The 15,261-nt window shown below is 36.9% G+C and overlaps 1 protein-coding gene across 2 annotated transcripts in view; it reads left to right on the forward strand.

Annotated features, from left to right (window-relative positions):
• Window positions 1-834: 834 nt before the first annotated feature.
• The window catches only part of LOC114522606 (collagen alpha-1(I) chain-like), a 30,211-nt gene continuing 15,784 nt past the window's right edge, over window positions 835-15,261 (forward strand). Inside the window, exons 1-10 of one of the 2 annotated variants that reach the window (XM_028543345.1) lie at window positions 835-1,103; window positions 8,137-8,289; window positions 11,975-12,006; window positions 13,564-13,617; window positions 13,920-14,003; window positions 14,254-14,328; window positions 14,504-14,548; window positions 14,650-14,703; window positions 14,817-14,870; window positions 15,053-15,106. In XM_028543345.1, the coding sequence (XP_028399146.1) occupies window positions 1,031-1,103; window positions 8,137-8,289; window positions 11,975-12,006; window positions 13,564-13,617; window positions 13,920-14,003; window positions 14,254-14,328; window positions 14,504-14,548; window positions 14,650-14,703; window positions 14,817-14,870; window positions 15,053-15,106 (678 nt within the window). In that variant the 5' untranslated portion in view covers window positions 835-1,030. Of the gene's footprint in view, window positions 1,104-8,136; window positions 8,290-10,120; window positions 10,370-11,974; window positions 12,007-13,563; window positions 13,618-13,919; window positions 14,004-14,253; window positions 14,329-14,503; window positions 14,549-14,649; window positions 14,704-14,816; window positions 14,871-15,052; window positions 15,107-15,261 lie in introns of those variants that run through there. The other variant, XM_028543350.1, reaches the window with a different exon arrangement.

The raw sequence follows: 15,261 nt of genomic DNA on the forward strand, positions 1-15,261 counted from the left end.
CTTACAACGTTGTATGGCTGAACTACGGAAAAATGAAATGATCGGTACAATGGGTTCGTGGCCAGTTCGTTTCATTGGCGTAAGGGAGACGATAATTTTTTTTTGAGGGGGGGGGCATATATTCATGTTAACAGACCTGTAAAAACAATGGATTTGAAAAAAAAAAATCTTGCACAACATGAGTATATTATGTGCCCCCCAATTATCGTCTTCTTTACGCCACTGGTTCGTTTTCATTTTTCTTAGAGAATTTTTTTGGTTACAAATTGCACCCCTTCTCCGTAGCTGCTCAAGGACTTCACTTTCACTTCACGCACCCATCTCCATTTTATTCTCCAAACTGATTTCCTGGCCCTGGCTACGGAGTTGTTGAGACTCATTAAGCTGCGGCTACACGGACCATTTTCATCGGTGATTTTCTCTTTCTAGCGTATGTTATTTTTTGAATTTAGGTACGCGGTTGTATAAGCTGGGCGAAGTAAAGTAACCTAGTCTGTTAAATATACTTACAGCGTACAGAGAAGAAAATTGACGACAAAAATCGCCCGTGTAACTGGGGCCTGTTTTCCACGTCAACTGCAAGTTTGCAACTAAATGAAACGTGGCGTATTACTTTATTTTAAAGTGTTTAGTTCTAGCCGAGATCCCAGAGACAATGATACACGCTACGTTTCTTTACAATAAGCTTCAAAATTGACATTTTATATTAGAGAACCCACCTTAAGAGCTACCAAGCACCGCCTTTTATGCTAAGTTATTCGCCAGTAATCCCAGAGTAATCCCCTCAAAGGAGCGTTGATCATGCAGTCACCTGACTGGATCCGATAACAGTTCCTGAGGTGCTCTCTTCTCAGGGGATCAGGTTTGCGATCACGAACATTCTGTGGTTTGCACAAGTGGGGGCAGTCCACGAGGAAAGAGAGAGTCATTGGTCTGTTCCTAACAAGGACAGAAGCTACAGGCTCTTATTATTTGCGAAGACTCCGCATTTCAGGAACCACATACTGGGATATATTAGACCAGACTGAGAATGTATACTCGACTCTGCCTTTGTTTGCTAGTTTTTGTGAGTACTTGGCAGGAGATTGTATCACAAAGGCCAGGTAAACTAACACGTCTATTATTAATAAATAACAATATTGAATTTGAAGCATTTCTATCCAATGCTTCAAGGAGCGAACAGTTTTCATCACTGCCGGGCAGGTACAATGTAAACACGAATTGCAATTATGGCCCCCGTGGATTTGCGAAAAATTTGACAGTTTTCCCATTACTAGAGTTTATATTTCTTTCAGTAATCAAGTAGGGAGACGGAATGAAAATACTCATACCGTTAACCGCTCATTCAATGTTTGCTAAAATTGCGTTGCTATCAAATGCGTGAGGTTGAGGCAATTTGATACAATAGGACCATTGTTCGTTGGCGAAAATTTTGGAGCCTATATATTCATGTAAATATTTCCAGCGCATTCTGAAGGTGAGTGCGCTGATGTTCAGTTTAATCTTTCAACCGAATTCATATCGATGTTTTATAGTTAACTTGGCATAACTGACGCTGTGCCTTTTAATTTTGAAATAATTTGCGTCCGTCGGGCGGAAATTTGCGATGTCAGTTTTGCCTCGTTCTGATGTGTCGTCATATTGGAGACCATGCATGTGCAAATAGAGTGCTATTTTGTTGTTAATTAAAGCATATGAGCCCATCACTGTTGTTAAATTACTCATTTTACGGGTAACCTTTTGAATCACATACGCTGTGAGCCTGTGAGGTTATAATGTTAAAATTTTTGTTCATGATCGTTAACCGAAATCAACACATTCCGAACGCACATCACCGGTAAAAATGGGGGTCGAGCGTTTCCAGATGAAAAATTCTACAATCTACTATGAGTCTAGTGTTTAAATTGAGTGTGATTTCGAGCTAGGTTCGACAATGGAGCAAATTGCGCGGTTAGCTGATTTTGTTATTGTCATTAAGTTTGCAGAACGAGGTTACGTGATATCACTTGAATTAAATAATTAAATAATGACGAGTCTGTGGGTCAATTTACAACCCCTAAAAAGTCAGCTATATAGTATGGCATACAGCTGCAAAAAAAGTTCGTTTGAAAGATCCTGTTATATTTTTGTCCCGCGTGGAGTAAACTGTTTTAAGCTGTTGAAAGTTGTGATACTTTGTCAACTAGGTTCCAGTAATTTGTATTAACTCATGATTTGTAAAGGTTTATAATTTAAGGCGCATCCATGTTATACCTTTCTAAAAATTATTGCAAATTTTACAAGATATAAAAAAGTCGAATGTGACAAAATGCATTAGGTAACAGTAAGCGTGCTACGACAAGATAGACCATCACCATGTGTTGCACAGTATAAGCATAGTGGGGTCATATCAATTAATCATAAGTGTTTTTATTGATTTGTAATAGGTGTCTATAAGATTGTATCTTATAGACTGAACCTATTACAACACTTCATCAAAGACAGCACTTTCAAGAATGGATCAAAACGAGAGAAGTGAAAGTATACTATACCACAATTGAATTGGTCGTAGCTAAAGCGCTTTGCGAGAGGTTTTCTAGCTTTCATGCATATAGAATTGGATATATGCCAGAATTTATTTGTTTCTTGTTTGGTTTGGCTTTTAGCTACAGCACGCAAAGGCTGAGTGATGTTTTCAAATATTAAAGTGAGGTTTTCAATCATCAAAACACGGAAACTGTTTTGATGATTTGCGCACATGGAATTACGTCACTGCTTGCATATATGCTATTTTTGGTCGTAATATTGGTCGCGAGAAAGGTCACTTGATATGAGTTTTCTATCCAACTACACAGCTTTAGGATACTCCACATTAATATAATCTCGGTAAAATAAATCTTCACTTGATAGAATGCATATATTATGTGTATAATTTTTTTAGTATTTAGGGTTCGTGAGGTTGGTTCATCCCACAATTTCGCATGCCCCGTCGAGAACAAGAATGACACATATAAATTTTATAAAACTAATTTTCTGGGGGCCAAGAATATTTTAAAAACTGGTGGAAATATTCAACAATATGGACATATATTGACGATTAGAAAATTGGTATGGAATGATGCTGGACGATATTTTTGTTCAGTACATGATTTGAGTGGTAATGAGTTGAAAAGCCATACCCTTGCTATACTCACACTTACACGTCCGCGACTTAGGCCAGGTATTATATCTCATATATTATCATTTTTTCTATAAAATGGTTAATTGTGGTTTTGATATATAACATTTAACGTTATATTTTTTTAACTATAATCGTTATTTTGATTTCATATTCAATCATTTCATATACAGTCAGTAATGTACAATAACATTTATTATAATTTTAGCACCCTTACAAATATAGGTATTATAATATAAAATTATAGCACCCGCGTGCTGATTGGTCGAAAAGCATGTTTCTATAACTGTATAGAATGTTTAAATGTTTTATTTGTTTTTGATTGGTTTGCTCGCAAGTGAATCTAAGGCGTGATAAGTCTACATTTATCTAGTTTCAGGAAGTAAACTTTTGTATTCATTTCAAAACAGAAATACATATTATAGACATAATAACTTAGCATCGAGTGACAGGTAAAGACATATCACAGGGTTTACGGAGAGCAGTCAGTAAGAAAAATTCAGCAATAGATCAGCCTCTGGCAGGAATCAAATCAAGCCTACGACCAGGGCGATGTCTGTGCAAAGCTTTAACCACTGAACTACTTTGCATTCACACATTACGCTATATGCACACAAACCCATACAGCAGAACTGAGGAGTTGAATATGAATTTCAATTGATTTATTGATCCTTCATGATTAATTAAATATTTTCCTTCTTTCCTATTCACTGATAACATTTTTGCAAGTATTAGGAGTTATAGTAATTTTCTAAGCACATTATGTTCTTACAAATCATTATTTATCTCTATTGCCATTTCTACTCAATCTCTATTGACATTTCCACTCACGACGGTGTACAGTAAAGATATGCGATGGCAAGTTATTATACACAGATTTAAAAATAAATAAATAAGAATATAAAATAATTCATTATTACGAAATAAAATATTTTTCTCGCGAATCCTTAATTACGTCCTAAAATAGCATGTGCGCACACGTTTGCGCTTTAGACTAATTTTTGATCTAAGTAACAAGATGAAAAAAAAATAACAACAACTGAAAAGAGCAAATACAAAGTTTGGCTGCGAAATTTTGTAAAATACGGATAATATAGCCATGCGAAGTTTTGTATACGTTTGTATTACGTGCGGAAATGTGTAACTAAATTAGTTACAAGCATTACATTAGTTTTTTTAGAAAATATTCTGAAGCGCAAGTCGTACAAATTTTCTAAAGAAATTGATCTAATGCACAAGTCGTCCATTTAGTACGCTACGCAAGTATACAGGGTCGTAAAGCCGATTCTCCACTACGTCCGCATGAGCAGATTTTCAAAGAATGTAATGAAAAACAGCCTTAATCCATGTGCACACATTATTCCGCGTGGAGGAACGCATCCCTGACGTTCCGCGTGGGATCAACGCATTGCGTGTTTAAATCCGTTCTATGGGGGGGTAATCTACTCTGGATTACTCTAGGCCGCCTTTACTCTACCCAATGTGCCAATGATCTACTCAAGTGAAGCCTGGCGCACACTGTGAAATGTGAACTTAGCACACATGTCACTCATGACAATTGTCACCTACACATGTTCTTAGTCTGCGGGGAAGATTTGAGTAATCTGTCAATCATGTCGTAAAAATGAGCACGAATGACATAATATCTCAATTTGGTCCCCGCAGACTAGGAATAAGTAAAGGTGACAATTTTCACGAGGGATAAGTATGTGTACGTGCCAATTTCACCAGTGTGCGCCAGGCACAAAAACTCTGATGCCTCTTCATACGCAAATTTGCTGCGAACTTATAATTGACAAATACTTAAATTACTAGACAATTCCCTTGTGTCCAACAGGGCGCAGTTGACTAAAGTTCTATCGAGCGATTAGCAAACTCCCAAACTGGAGAACATTTAATTCCAAAATGGAACATTAAAGAACCCCGAAAAGAAATCACGCATAACAATTCGGCCTGGTTTAAATGTCGTATTTTTCTTGCGTTGAATGCGATTCAAACAACAGATAATCAGATGATAATTATATGAGGTTAAATTATGCATGTTAGGTGAGAAAAAAGGTTTGTGAATTACAATTGTTTATGCCGTTTATACAGGGTGTCCCAAAAAAAACGCAACCACTTAAATATGCAAGAATATTAATATTGTTCGGGTTTGCACCATAGTTCAGCTAAAATGACTTTTATAGCATTGTAAATGAAGGATTAAGAGCCATTTTCAATTCCCAGAGGTGCTTATCTACAGGGTGTCCCCAAAAAAACGAAAACTATTGAAATCACCCATAACAATGCAATTGTTAGAGTTTGAATGCTTAAGCACTCTGTTGGGACCCACAAGTGTATAAATGTTTACCATACTCATTTTTATGCATGCATATGATGCATGCAAATGATGCATGCAAAAATGGTATTTATTAACAATATTTACAATTTACAAATATGAATAACAATATTTAAAGGACCATGACCTTCGACATGTCCCCTTTCTCTAGCAACACAAAGCATTTAGCATTTTAAACTTGCATTAAATCCCCACGGGCTGAAATTCGTACACACGGCATTCAAATTTTAACAATGAGTGATTTCAATAGTTTTCGTTTTTTTTGGAAACCCTGTACAGGGTGTATCAAAAAAAAGGAGACCTTTAGAAATCAAGCTATTGTTAAAATTTGAATGCTTTTTCAATTGCATTTGCACATATGCTAAACCGTAGTGCGTGAAATATTGATGGCATGCATGCATACATTAGAAAAAGGAGACCTTTAGAAAATGAATTGACATTTGTACACAAGATTGTCTGCTCCTGGGAATTTGAAAATAACTTTAATAGCATATGGAAAAATAACGACCCAAAAATATTCAAATGACTAAGCACAAACGACTAAGCACAAAAGCGATAACAGTATGCGTGGTAAATTGCTTTAGCTGTTCCTTCAAAACATGAACAAATCATTTGTTCATTAATTTTTAACACTGCGTGCGAGCATTAGGGCTGTTCACATGAGTTAGAATTGACTTTGAATCCGGAATGGCTCAGCATCCCATTTTACAAACTCTGCCTATTAAAATGTTTACATGAGTCAGGAATGAATTACAACTTGATCTGACACAGATTCACTTGACATTTCGATCCCGAATGAAAATTACTGATAAATTGAACATCAAAAGAACTGAATGTCATGGACCATGACCTCCAACGTTGCCTCCATTTCTCTCAACACAAACTACCGTACGCTTGTGCATATCGCGAACTGACAATCTTGTGTACAAACGTCAATTCATTTTCTAATGTATGCATGCATGCCATCAATATTTCACGCACTACGGTTCAGCATATGTGCAAATGCAATTAAAAAGGCATTCAAATTTTAACAATAGCTTGATTTCTAAAGGTCTCCTTTTTTTTGATACACCCTGTATTGCGCTTTAGAGATGTATTAATGTTCTGCATATTTAAGTGGTTGCTTTTTTTTTGGGACACCCTGTACACTTAAACCATGTATAATTTACATTCGCTTTGTCTTTGAGGATCAATGCCGATGTTGATGAGCACTTTGGGTTAAGCCTCGTACAGACGGGCAAGTTTTCCTTCACAATTTTTCTTGACCTGTGTGTATGGCGAAAAAGTTTTCCTTTCCAAGTTTTATTTGCTCATATACGTAAAAAAATTGACAAATTTTTCTTGACAAGTTTAAAGATGATATATATGTTGAGTATATTTTACGGCAATATGAACCATGATAAAATGAGTATACGACCGATCTCAAAACAAACAAAAATGATAAAACTTCCCAAACCCGCACATTTGGCTCGAAGATATTGTTGCGCAGTTTCCTTGCGAGAATTTTTCCTCGTTGAAAAGCTGACATGTCAGACTAGCTTTTGAACAAGCTCCTTGTCAAGGAAAACTTGTCAATTTTTTCGCGTACACATGCACGAACAAATAAAACTTGGAAAGGAAGACTTGTCAAGGAAAATTTGCCCGTCTGTACGGGACTTTATAGGCGTTTGCCGACCGTTGTAGAGGGTGAGAAAAAAAAGTGATGCCTTTCAAATTCAAATTAGGCACATAGTTAAACAGAAGTTGCTTAAATAACTCATGGGTGTACGAAGCATGTCAAATAAGTGAACAATAATTCATCTAAAATATTAATTGTGCTCCCTTTGGAGGTTATTCTAACTAATCTTGCGAGAAATAATAAAAGTGTAGAAATTTGCATGGAACTGGACGACTTTTTATATAGTCAGTCATTTTACTTGTTGGCAACACATAATGGTTCATTTAGTAATACGTGATTCAACCACTGATCAGTGGATTCAACACATTACGGCAGCGACCTGACATGATTCAGAGAGTGTTTCGTGATATGCACAGGCGAACAACTCTTATTTTGTGCTGAAAAAGTGGTGATCATGTTGAAGGACGTGGCGTATAGCTTGTAAACATTTTTTTATTATAATCTCTGTAAATAATAATAAACCGTTTATCAAATTGTTTTTATAGCACACGCGTCACGTTGAATGAGTTAATTAAATTGCTTTAAACGCTTTCGCATAATCAACTACGTCCTGTTGGACACCAGGGAATTGTCACAATAGGCCAGTCATATAAAGATCGCGGCTAATTTGAGTATGAAAGGCATCACTTTTTTAATCACCCTGCCTGTACAGTTTGTATAAAAAAACTGCAAACAACAATATACGTATGTTCGCTTCTATTCAGTAACGAAAGATCGTAGGCCTCTGGGAATTATTAAAGTGGTGTTTTTTTATACACCCTACCCTGTATTCCTCAAACTCTCTCTCCATCTCTCTTTTACAATATGGCGACGGTGATGAGTAATGACGAACTAGCGTATTTGCCGGTGGCAAATACAAAAGCCGTGATTCGTTTTAAATTGCCCCGAAAATGTGGCTCATGCTGACCCTTGTGTTATACTTTGGTTTTTACAGCATGTTCTTTAATTTTCAATACCTGATAGGTACATGCCCTATTCCATCCCCAATTTGTGGTCGAGAACCTGAAGATACGTGTACAAGCGATGATGAATGTGGTCCAAGGCAAAAATGCTGTGTGCCACATGAATGTCGACCGGGAACTACGACTTGTATAGACGCGGCAAATCTCCCTTCTGGTGAGTACCACAGTAAGGGGTGTGACTAGATATAAAGGTGGCAACCGACACAAGATTTTGAAGGGCTATATAGGATCAAAGCATATTAATTAATCCCACGTTTTGAATACAATATACTGCTAGGCCTGGTTTACGCTGTCAAGGTTCCTGCATGTGTTCCGGTATTGATAAATTCCAAGTTGTGGCGAGTTTCATGATGAAGTATAACTCAGTGTCAATCACTTTTTTAGTTCCTTGAATATTTGTATACCCAACGCCTCTAAAACTTACTAAAATTTGCCGTTTGAAAATGCCAACTGTGATCACTCAGAAAATTTGTCAGTTTAAACCAGGCCTAAGCTTCTATCTCGACTATATATTATAAGAAATACCGATGAACTAACACTGTCAATGCGAAATCGCAGAATTTAGGTGTGTGTGTGTGTGGGGGGGGGGATAAGGGCCGATGCGGGTTTTCCGTAAAACGCGAAATAGAAATAACTATTTATATTTTGTCTTTCCGTGAATTTGATTCGAAAGTAGTGATGTCAAAATACACAAGTAACAAGGGAGTAGTTTAGTTCCGCGATGCGAGAAAACGGCGCTAATTTTTTAATACCACAAGAACAAACAAAATTTCTCAAACTGGCAGCATTTCGAGCTTAATAACTTATATAAATTTTTGAAAACTGTAAGTTGCGATACGTGTCTGTATGTTTCGTTGATCATGAGTGCACATGACACGTCAGTACGAAGACAGACTAGTCTAAGACCAGTCCAATGTTATTCGAAGCATTTAGATGCTTTTCCGTCCGCAAGGGCTTACGTGTTTTATACCTATGACATGCAGGCTTGTTGAAGTGGCTGGCTCGTACCCAGGCGCTTGATAAACCGTTCACTTGAGCAATGCAACTGAGTAAATTGTCAGTACGCAGTGAAGGCTATTATTTAGATGGTAGTCAACTCAAGCTACAGTAAACGGGCTTGCTCGTATGCGAATGCTTGTTCGGATGAGAGAAGGGCAAAACGATCGCGTGCGTAAACAAAAATCTCAAACCTCGCGTTAATCCACAGTGACTGACTTCATTCAGAGGTCTACGGAGAATAATAATGGTCAGTGTGCCACTTCAGTCATAATTTAATCATTGTCATACTCTCGCGAATCTTTATAACAATGAATTAATTTTCCAAAAAATTGCTGCGTGACTTTATGAACAAGTTCAAGTCAATATAATAGCGATAATCAGCGTGATATATTTTTGGCGCACGATAGGTTTCTATCAATTCAGTAGACATGCACGTTTGGTTTTCATATAATAGCTGATCATAAACCACCTACATTACATTTTTATCTATCGGACTCGTTTTAACATATGCAAATCGTCCTTGTTCGCGAAAGTTTAGGTTTGCGCGTTTTATTCATATCGTTTGCGCGTTTCTATCAATGGCGATTTTAAATGGCTGTTGTGATATTTCAGAGACCGGCATAAGTTAGAATAATTAAGCATTGCCATGGTAACTTCCTGTGTCCTGGGGTTAGACAGATATTATTTGTAATCATTGACAATAATCGGCTCATTTGACCTAACCCGCTGTCATATTTTTGGAACGCATTCTTGAAAAATATATGCTCCTTGGCTTCATTTTTCTTCGTTTTTTCTTTGCGCGAGATATAGAAAAGATATTTTATACCCTGCGCTTAGCATTGCGTGAGGATTTAACGTGATGAGACTCTAAACTGAGTATAATAGATTCATGATCTGGTTAATATTATTAAATACAAGCGAATGCTTCATGCGGAACAATGCAGTTATTCATTTGATATCCATGTCAGCGCCCTGACTGTCGACGCAGACTGAACGCAGCCATTCATAGGTAACACCGATTGGCTGGCTTGGTTTAGCACGGCTGATTTCAGTGTCCTAGTCACACGCGATTGTTCTCTAACTGGTCGCTAGTCGTCCCTCTTTACGCCTTACCTTTTATCGAAAAGGATTTGCATTTACCTGAGGAACAGTTTGGCTTCCAGTTGAAGCGATGAGAGTTCTTAGTACTTTCGCAGTACTGGTGTTAGCCGTCACTTTGGTGGCCTCGCAAGATGGTAAGAAAAGATGTTTACTAAATATGCTCCTAGTTTGATCAATTCACGATAAACATCGTATTCCTCATTATTTTGTTATTGCGCTCATGTTTATATCTTTATCATTATAAACAGTCTGTTACAATATGCATTCGTGCCGTATGCCAATGCGCGCATTCTTTTAAAACGCGCGGTATGAGTTTATATAAAATTGCAAAAAATCCTCTTTTGATATATAAATTATGGGCTTATAGCTGCGGTATAGATTTGCGTTGGTTTATGTTATAGCTTCATTGCTAGAGAAATATGTATCTAGAGACTGTGAGGGCATACGTTCTGTCGGGACTATCAAAATCGTGCTGTATATTCATTATATTAGTAATAAAAATATGTCTGGAGCATTTCAAACATTGTTTTATTGTATGGAATGTTGCAGCCATGTCCTTTATATCTTTGTTCATTGTGGGACAAATGCAATAATTCAAAGCGTTATATAAATTGTATATCCGTGTTCGCGCACAGTTTGCGCAAACGAATATCTCCTACTCATGAATGCGTCCTTGTTGTGGACGCGTCCTTTGACCGGTCATACGTAAATTTAATCCGAATTGTAGAATCACATGTAGATCTTGAAACATGAAATGACCACGACGGCGTGTGTCGAAACAAAAACAAAAACTTTTTGTTTCTTACGACTCTAAAAGCCTATTTACACTGCAATGTTAAATTATCTAAGATATGTGTTGCTGACTTGCTGTGTGCACTTTACGCTCGTGGTTGAAGCTCCGATACCGGAAACTTGTACCTTGTGGCTATAGTTCCTATATGGTAATCTCAAATAAGGTCACAGAATAGTGTGTGGATTTACAGTCCAAAGGCAATGTAATTGGCATTTACCATGTGCATGCCGAGCTTTTTCTACTGAAGTCGCGAATTCAATGACTTCTCAGAACCTACTAGCTTCGAAAATCTGTATGACTTGAAGAATGGGTTTTTAATTGTGTTGTTGCCAAGCCAAGGCAAATTTAAAAAATAGCTCCTCGTCCATTTTTATAGGGGCATAACAGGGAAATTTCCCCTTTTTTATTTACGAGTAAGCTACGTGTTAAAAATCTTATGGCAGATTGATGGAACGTTATACCTAGTTTTACGACGATGTAACAATTAAGTTCTGTTCGATACGATCTTATGTAGTCTGATCCCATTCACCTCTGACATACCGTAGGTACATACAGAATGCGGCCTGTTTAATTTAAATGCGGCGTTGCTATTACTAGGTTTGCTTACATTACAACTACAAGTCAACTAAAAGGCATTTATTGCAAGTAAAATGATTCCCACATAAATTGGATCGTGTGAACATGCTCTAACTAACAGTTACATACAACCTTTATTCCGACAAATTGTATTAGTATAAAACAGCAGACAGCAGTCATGTTCCGTGATGTTATTATTTATCGCAAAATACTTTGAATAAAGTGAAAATACTGTCGTGGAATAGTTCCATGAAGTGAATCATTAATCTTAACAACGAAACGCCCGTCCTAAGGAAACGATTATACAAATACAATGACCTTGTTTAAGTAATTTTCAACTGACAATGTCGATTTTTTTATTTTTTCATAGGGAAGGGACCTAAAGGACCAAAAGGCCCACCAGTATGTATTTCTCAATGTTACCTTAAACTTACTTAATTGTACTTCAGTGCTACAACACTTCAAGATTTATTTACTAGTTATCAGGGTTATCTTTGTGCCCCGTACAGACGGGCAAGTTTTCCTTGACAAGTTTTCTTGATCAGTTCACTTGCTCGTGTGTGTGGCCAACAAGTTTGCCGTGACAAGTTTTTCTTGACAATTAAGTTTTACGGTAATATATATGTCGAGTATATTTACGACAATGTGATATACGATCGAATCTCAAAACAAACAGAAAAGATAAAACCTCCAAAAACCGCTCAACTGGCTCGAAGATATTGGTGCGCAGTTTCCTTCTTGAAAAGCTGACATGACTAGCTTTTGAACAAGGCTCCTTGTCAAGGAAAATTTTTTCGCGTACACACAAGCAAATTAAACTTGGCAAGGAAACTTGTTAAAGAAAACTAGCCCACCTGTACGGGCCTTTAGTAAAACGCTGATTTGTGGTGACCTCTGTTTTCCTGGTATAATACTACTTTTCAGCAGCACTGTGCAACTGCAACACAGTAGTGTCAGTGGTACAATGCAGCACGCAATATCTAAAACACGCAAATTGAAATAATGAGACATTGTCAGCTTTCACCGCAGTCTCGACGCAATTTTCATTGGATGACAATTAAGGTTACACACATGCATATCTTTGAAAAATAAGTAATGTCTTATAATAATCGAGAGAATTAAGTTTTCCGTCCGTTTTTTTGATGCATTTGTTAGATATGAATGACCTAGAAAGCTTAGTACTCACTGTATTGTTATATCAGCTTGTATACGAAAAAAATTCAGCAAGTGAATGAGATAGCTAGCAAAATGAAAATTTGTGACGAGAATTTCATAAAGGTTTGCGCATTTTTATAATGATATCTGGCTATGATATTGATATAAAACAATTATATCAAATACCAATAGCTCCCATGATATTTAATAATTATGTAATTATATAGGTATGACTCCAGCTCATGGTAATTACGTAACTAACATTTGATACTGTCATACTGAGATATCACATAAAATGTGAAACAAACGTTCAGGACGATTTATTCTTACGCAAATGTTGGATCCGTTTCTGTACTAATTCATATTCATCCTTGGCTAACTTTCTTCTGAAACATTATTCAACTTCTAAGGGCTTATATACATAAGATAGTAAGGAAGGGCATGGCTGCACAGGTGGCAGCGTTTTCGAACAACTTCGCATCAAATATGATAGAACAACTGCCTAAAATAGACAAAAATAACTTCTGTGAGTTCTGTCAAAGGAATGCACCTGATGAAGGCCTTTACTCCTAACAGGCATGGTTGAAAAATTTTTTGTTTTGTTTTTTTCAGACAGTTGTTATACCACATTTTCTGCGATGATTGTTTTCAATAACGCCATTGGCACTGGGCCAACTGGCCATGGCTACATATTGAAAAATATCAACAAAAACCTATGAACAGTTCATTTATGCGAACAAGCAATTGTTATGTTTCTAAATGTTGTTTTTAAAAATTTTACTACATAGGTCTTATCTTATTTAGGGACCTAATGGTTTTCCAGGTGATCCAGGAAGGCAAGGTCCACCAGGAATAAGGGTGAGTATTGGAAAACATGCATCCTAAAGATCTTGTTCAGATCAAACCAGACAAAAGAGTACAGTGGTACACATGCTATTTTTGTAAGGAATTTCCTGTGACCAAAAATGGCGACTGAACTTACGCTTGATGACAATGTTGTTGAGTGTGTTAATTTTTTTGTATTTCCTCATAAGTTTTCTACTATTTGCATGCATATTCTATAACTGTTATCATTCCTTTCAAAGTGTTAAATTATACCCAGGATATTTCTGTTATTGCCTTTTACGTTAATTACTATATATATGATTACATTTTTCTAGGGTCCCACCGGTGGACCAGGCCCAGATGGTGACCCAGGTGATGGAGGCCGACCAGGCCCACCTGGACCAGGCGTAGCTTTTAATGTTAGTACTATTCAATCTCATATCATGCCATTAAAATTATTATATCTAGCAGGTTCTAGATGTAAAAGCAATTTCTTCACATTAACCTTGCAAAATTTAAGTATTTTCCCCACCCCTTTTTGTACAGTAAATATGGAAAAATAAGGAATAATTAAAAATTGAAAAATAAAGACTGACCTGATAGGAGAAGGTTGTGTTTTGTGTGACATCTTCAAAATATCGATGTTCTGATAGTTACTTTATTTTTTAGCCTGCTGATGATGATCGTGGTAAAGGTCCTGGACCTAACGAGTATCAATACATTCCTGGTCCAGCTGGCCCAGCAGTAAGTAAACAACAGATATAAACTATATCGTATGTACAGCCCACACAACAAACATGGTTGTAAAGAAGGTTGTATGTGCGATAATACATGCTATTTGTGACAAATTTTACATGTAGTTGTGCTTCATCTATTTGGACATGTACAATGCAGTTAACTTCAACATTGTATTATTTAGGGTCCTCCTGGTCCCCCTGGAAGATCTGGCCCCCCTGGTCGAGAGGTACTGTAATGCAAATATTTGGTGTTAATGCATACTTTCTATGTACTAAGGCCATAGAACTAAGGGTTTTATAAGTAAAGGTCTTATTTTTTTTATTTTAGGGTAACCGAGGTGACCCTGGTATACCTGGAGAGGCTGGTGCAAGTGGAGATCCTGTATGTATTAGGCATTATTTTTATTTGGAATTCAATATAGTACACAGAACACTCTACTAATAAATTGACATTATAATTATATACAAATACAACTATATATTCTAACTATCTAGGGACAACCAGGTCTGAAAGGTGTAAAAGGTCGTGATGGAACACCTGGAGAACGAGTATGTATTGACTTTGTCAAATTTGCCAATAGAACTATCCTGCCTAGAGGTGTTGTACATTGAACTGGAACAGTAAAACAGTGTAGTACATCATCATTTAGTCAAAACTGAGCTTGAGCGTACTATTACTTTCACAGTACAGGTTGTAGTTTACATTGTGTAACATTTTTTCACTAATTTAGGGTCCCGCTGGTGATCCAGGTTCTGTAGGTGAAGGTGGTCTTGATGGTCCTCAGGTATATTTATGTAGAGTATATTTATGTATATATGATTTTGCTTGCACAAATGACTGATGCCGCAGGTAAAACTGTCTAGATAATATCAAGAAAAATTGTACATTTACCCCACTGATTCCAACCCTGCCTTCACAGGTATGTGTTAAAACTATTCT

This window comes from Dendronephthya gigantea, unplaced genomic scaffold (genome assembly GCF_004324835.1).
Source record: "Dendronephthya gigantea isolate DGI-Jeju-01 unplaced genomic scaffold, DenGig_1.0 000000F, whole genome shotgun sequence".
Lineage (NCBI taxonomy): Eukaryota > Metazoa > Cnidaria > Anthozoa > Malacalcyonacea > Nephtheidae > Dendronephthya > Dendronephthya gigantea.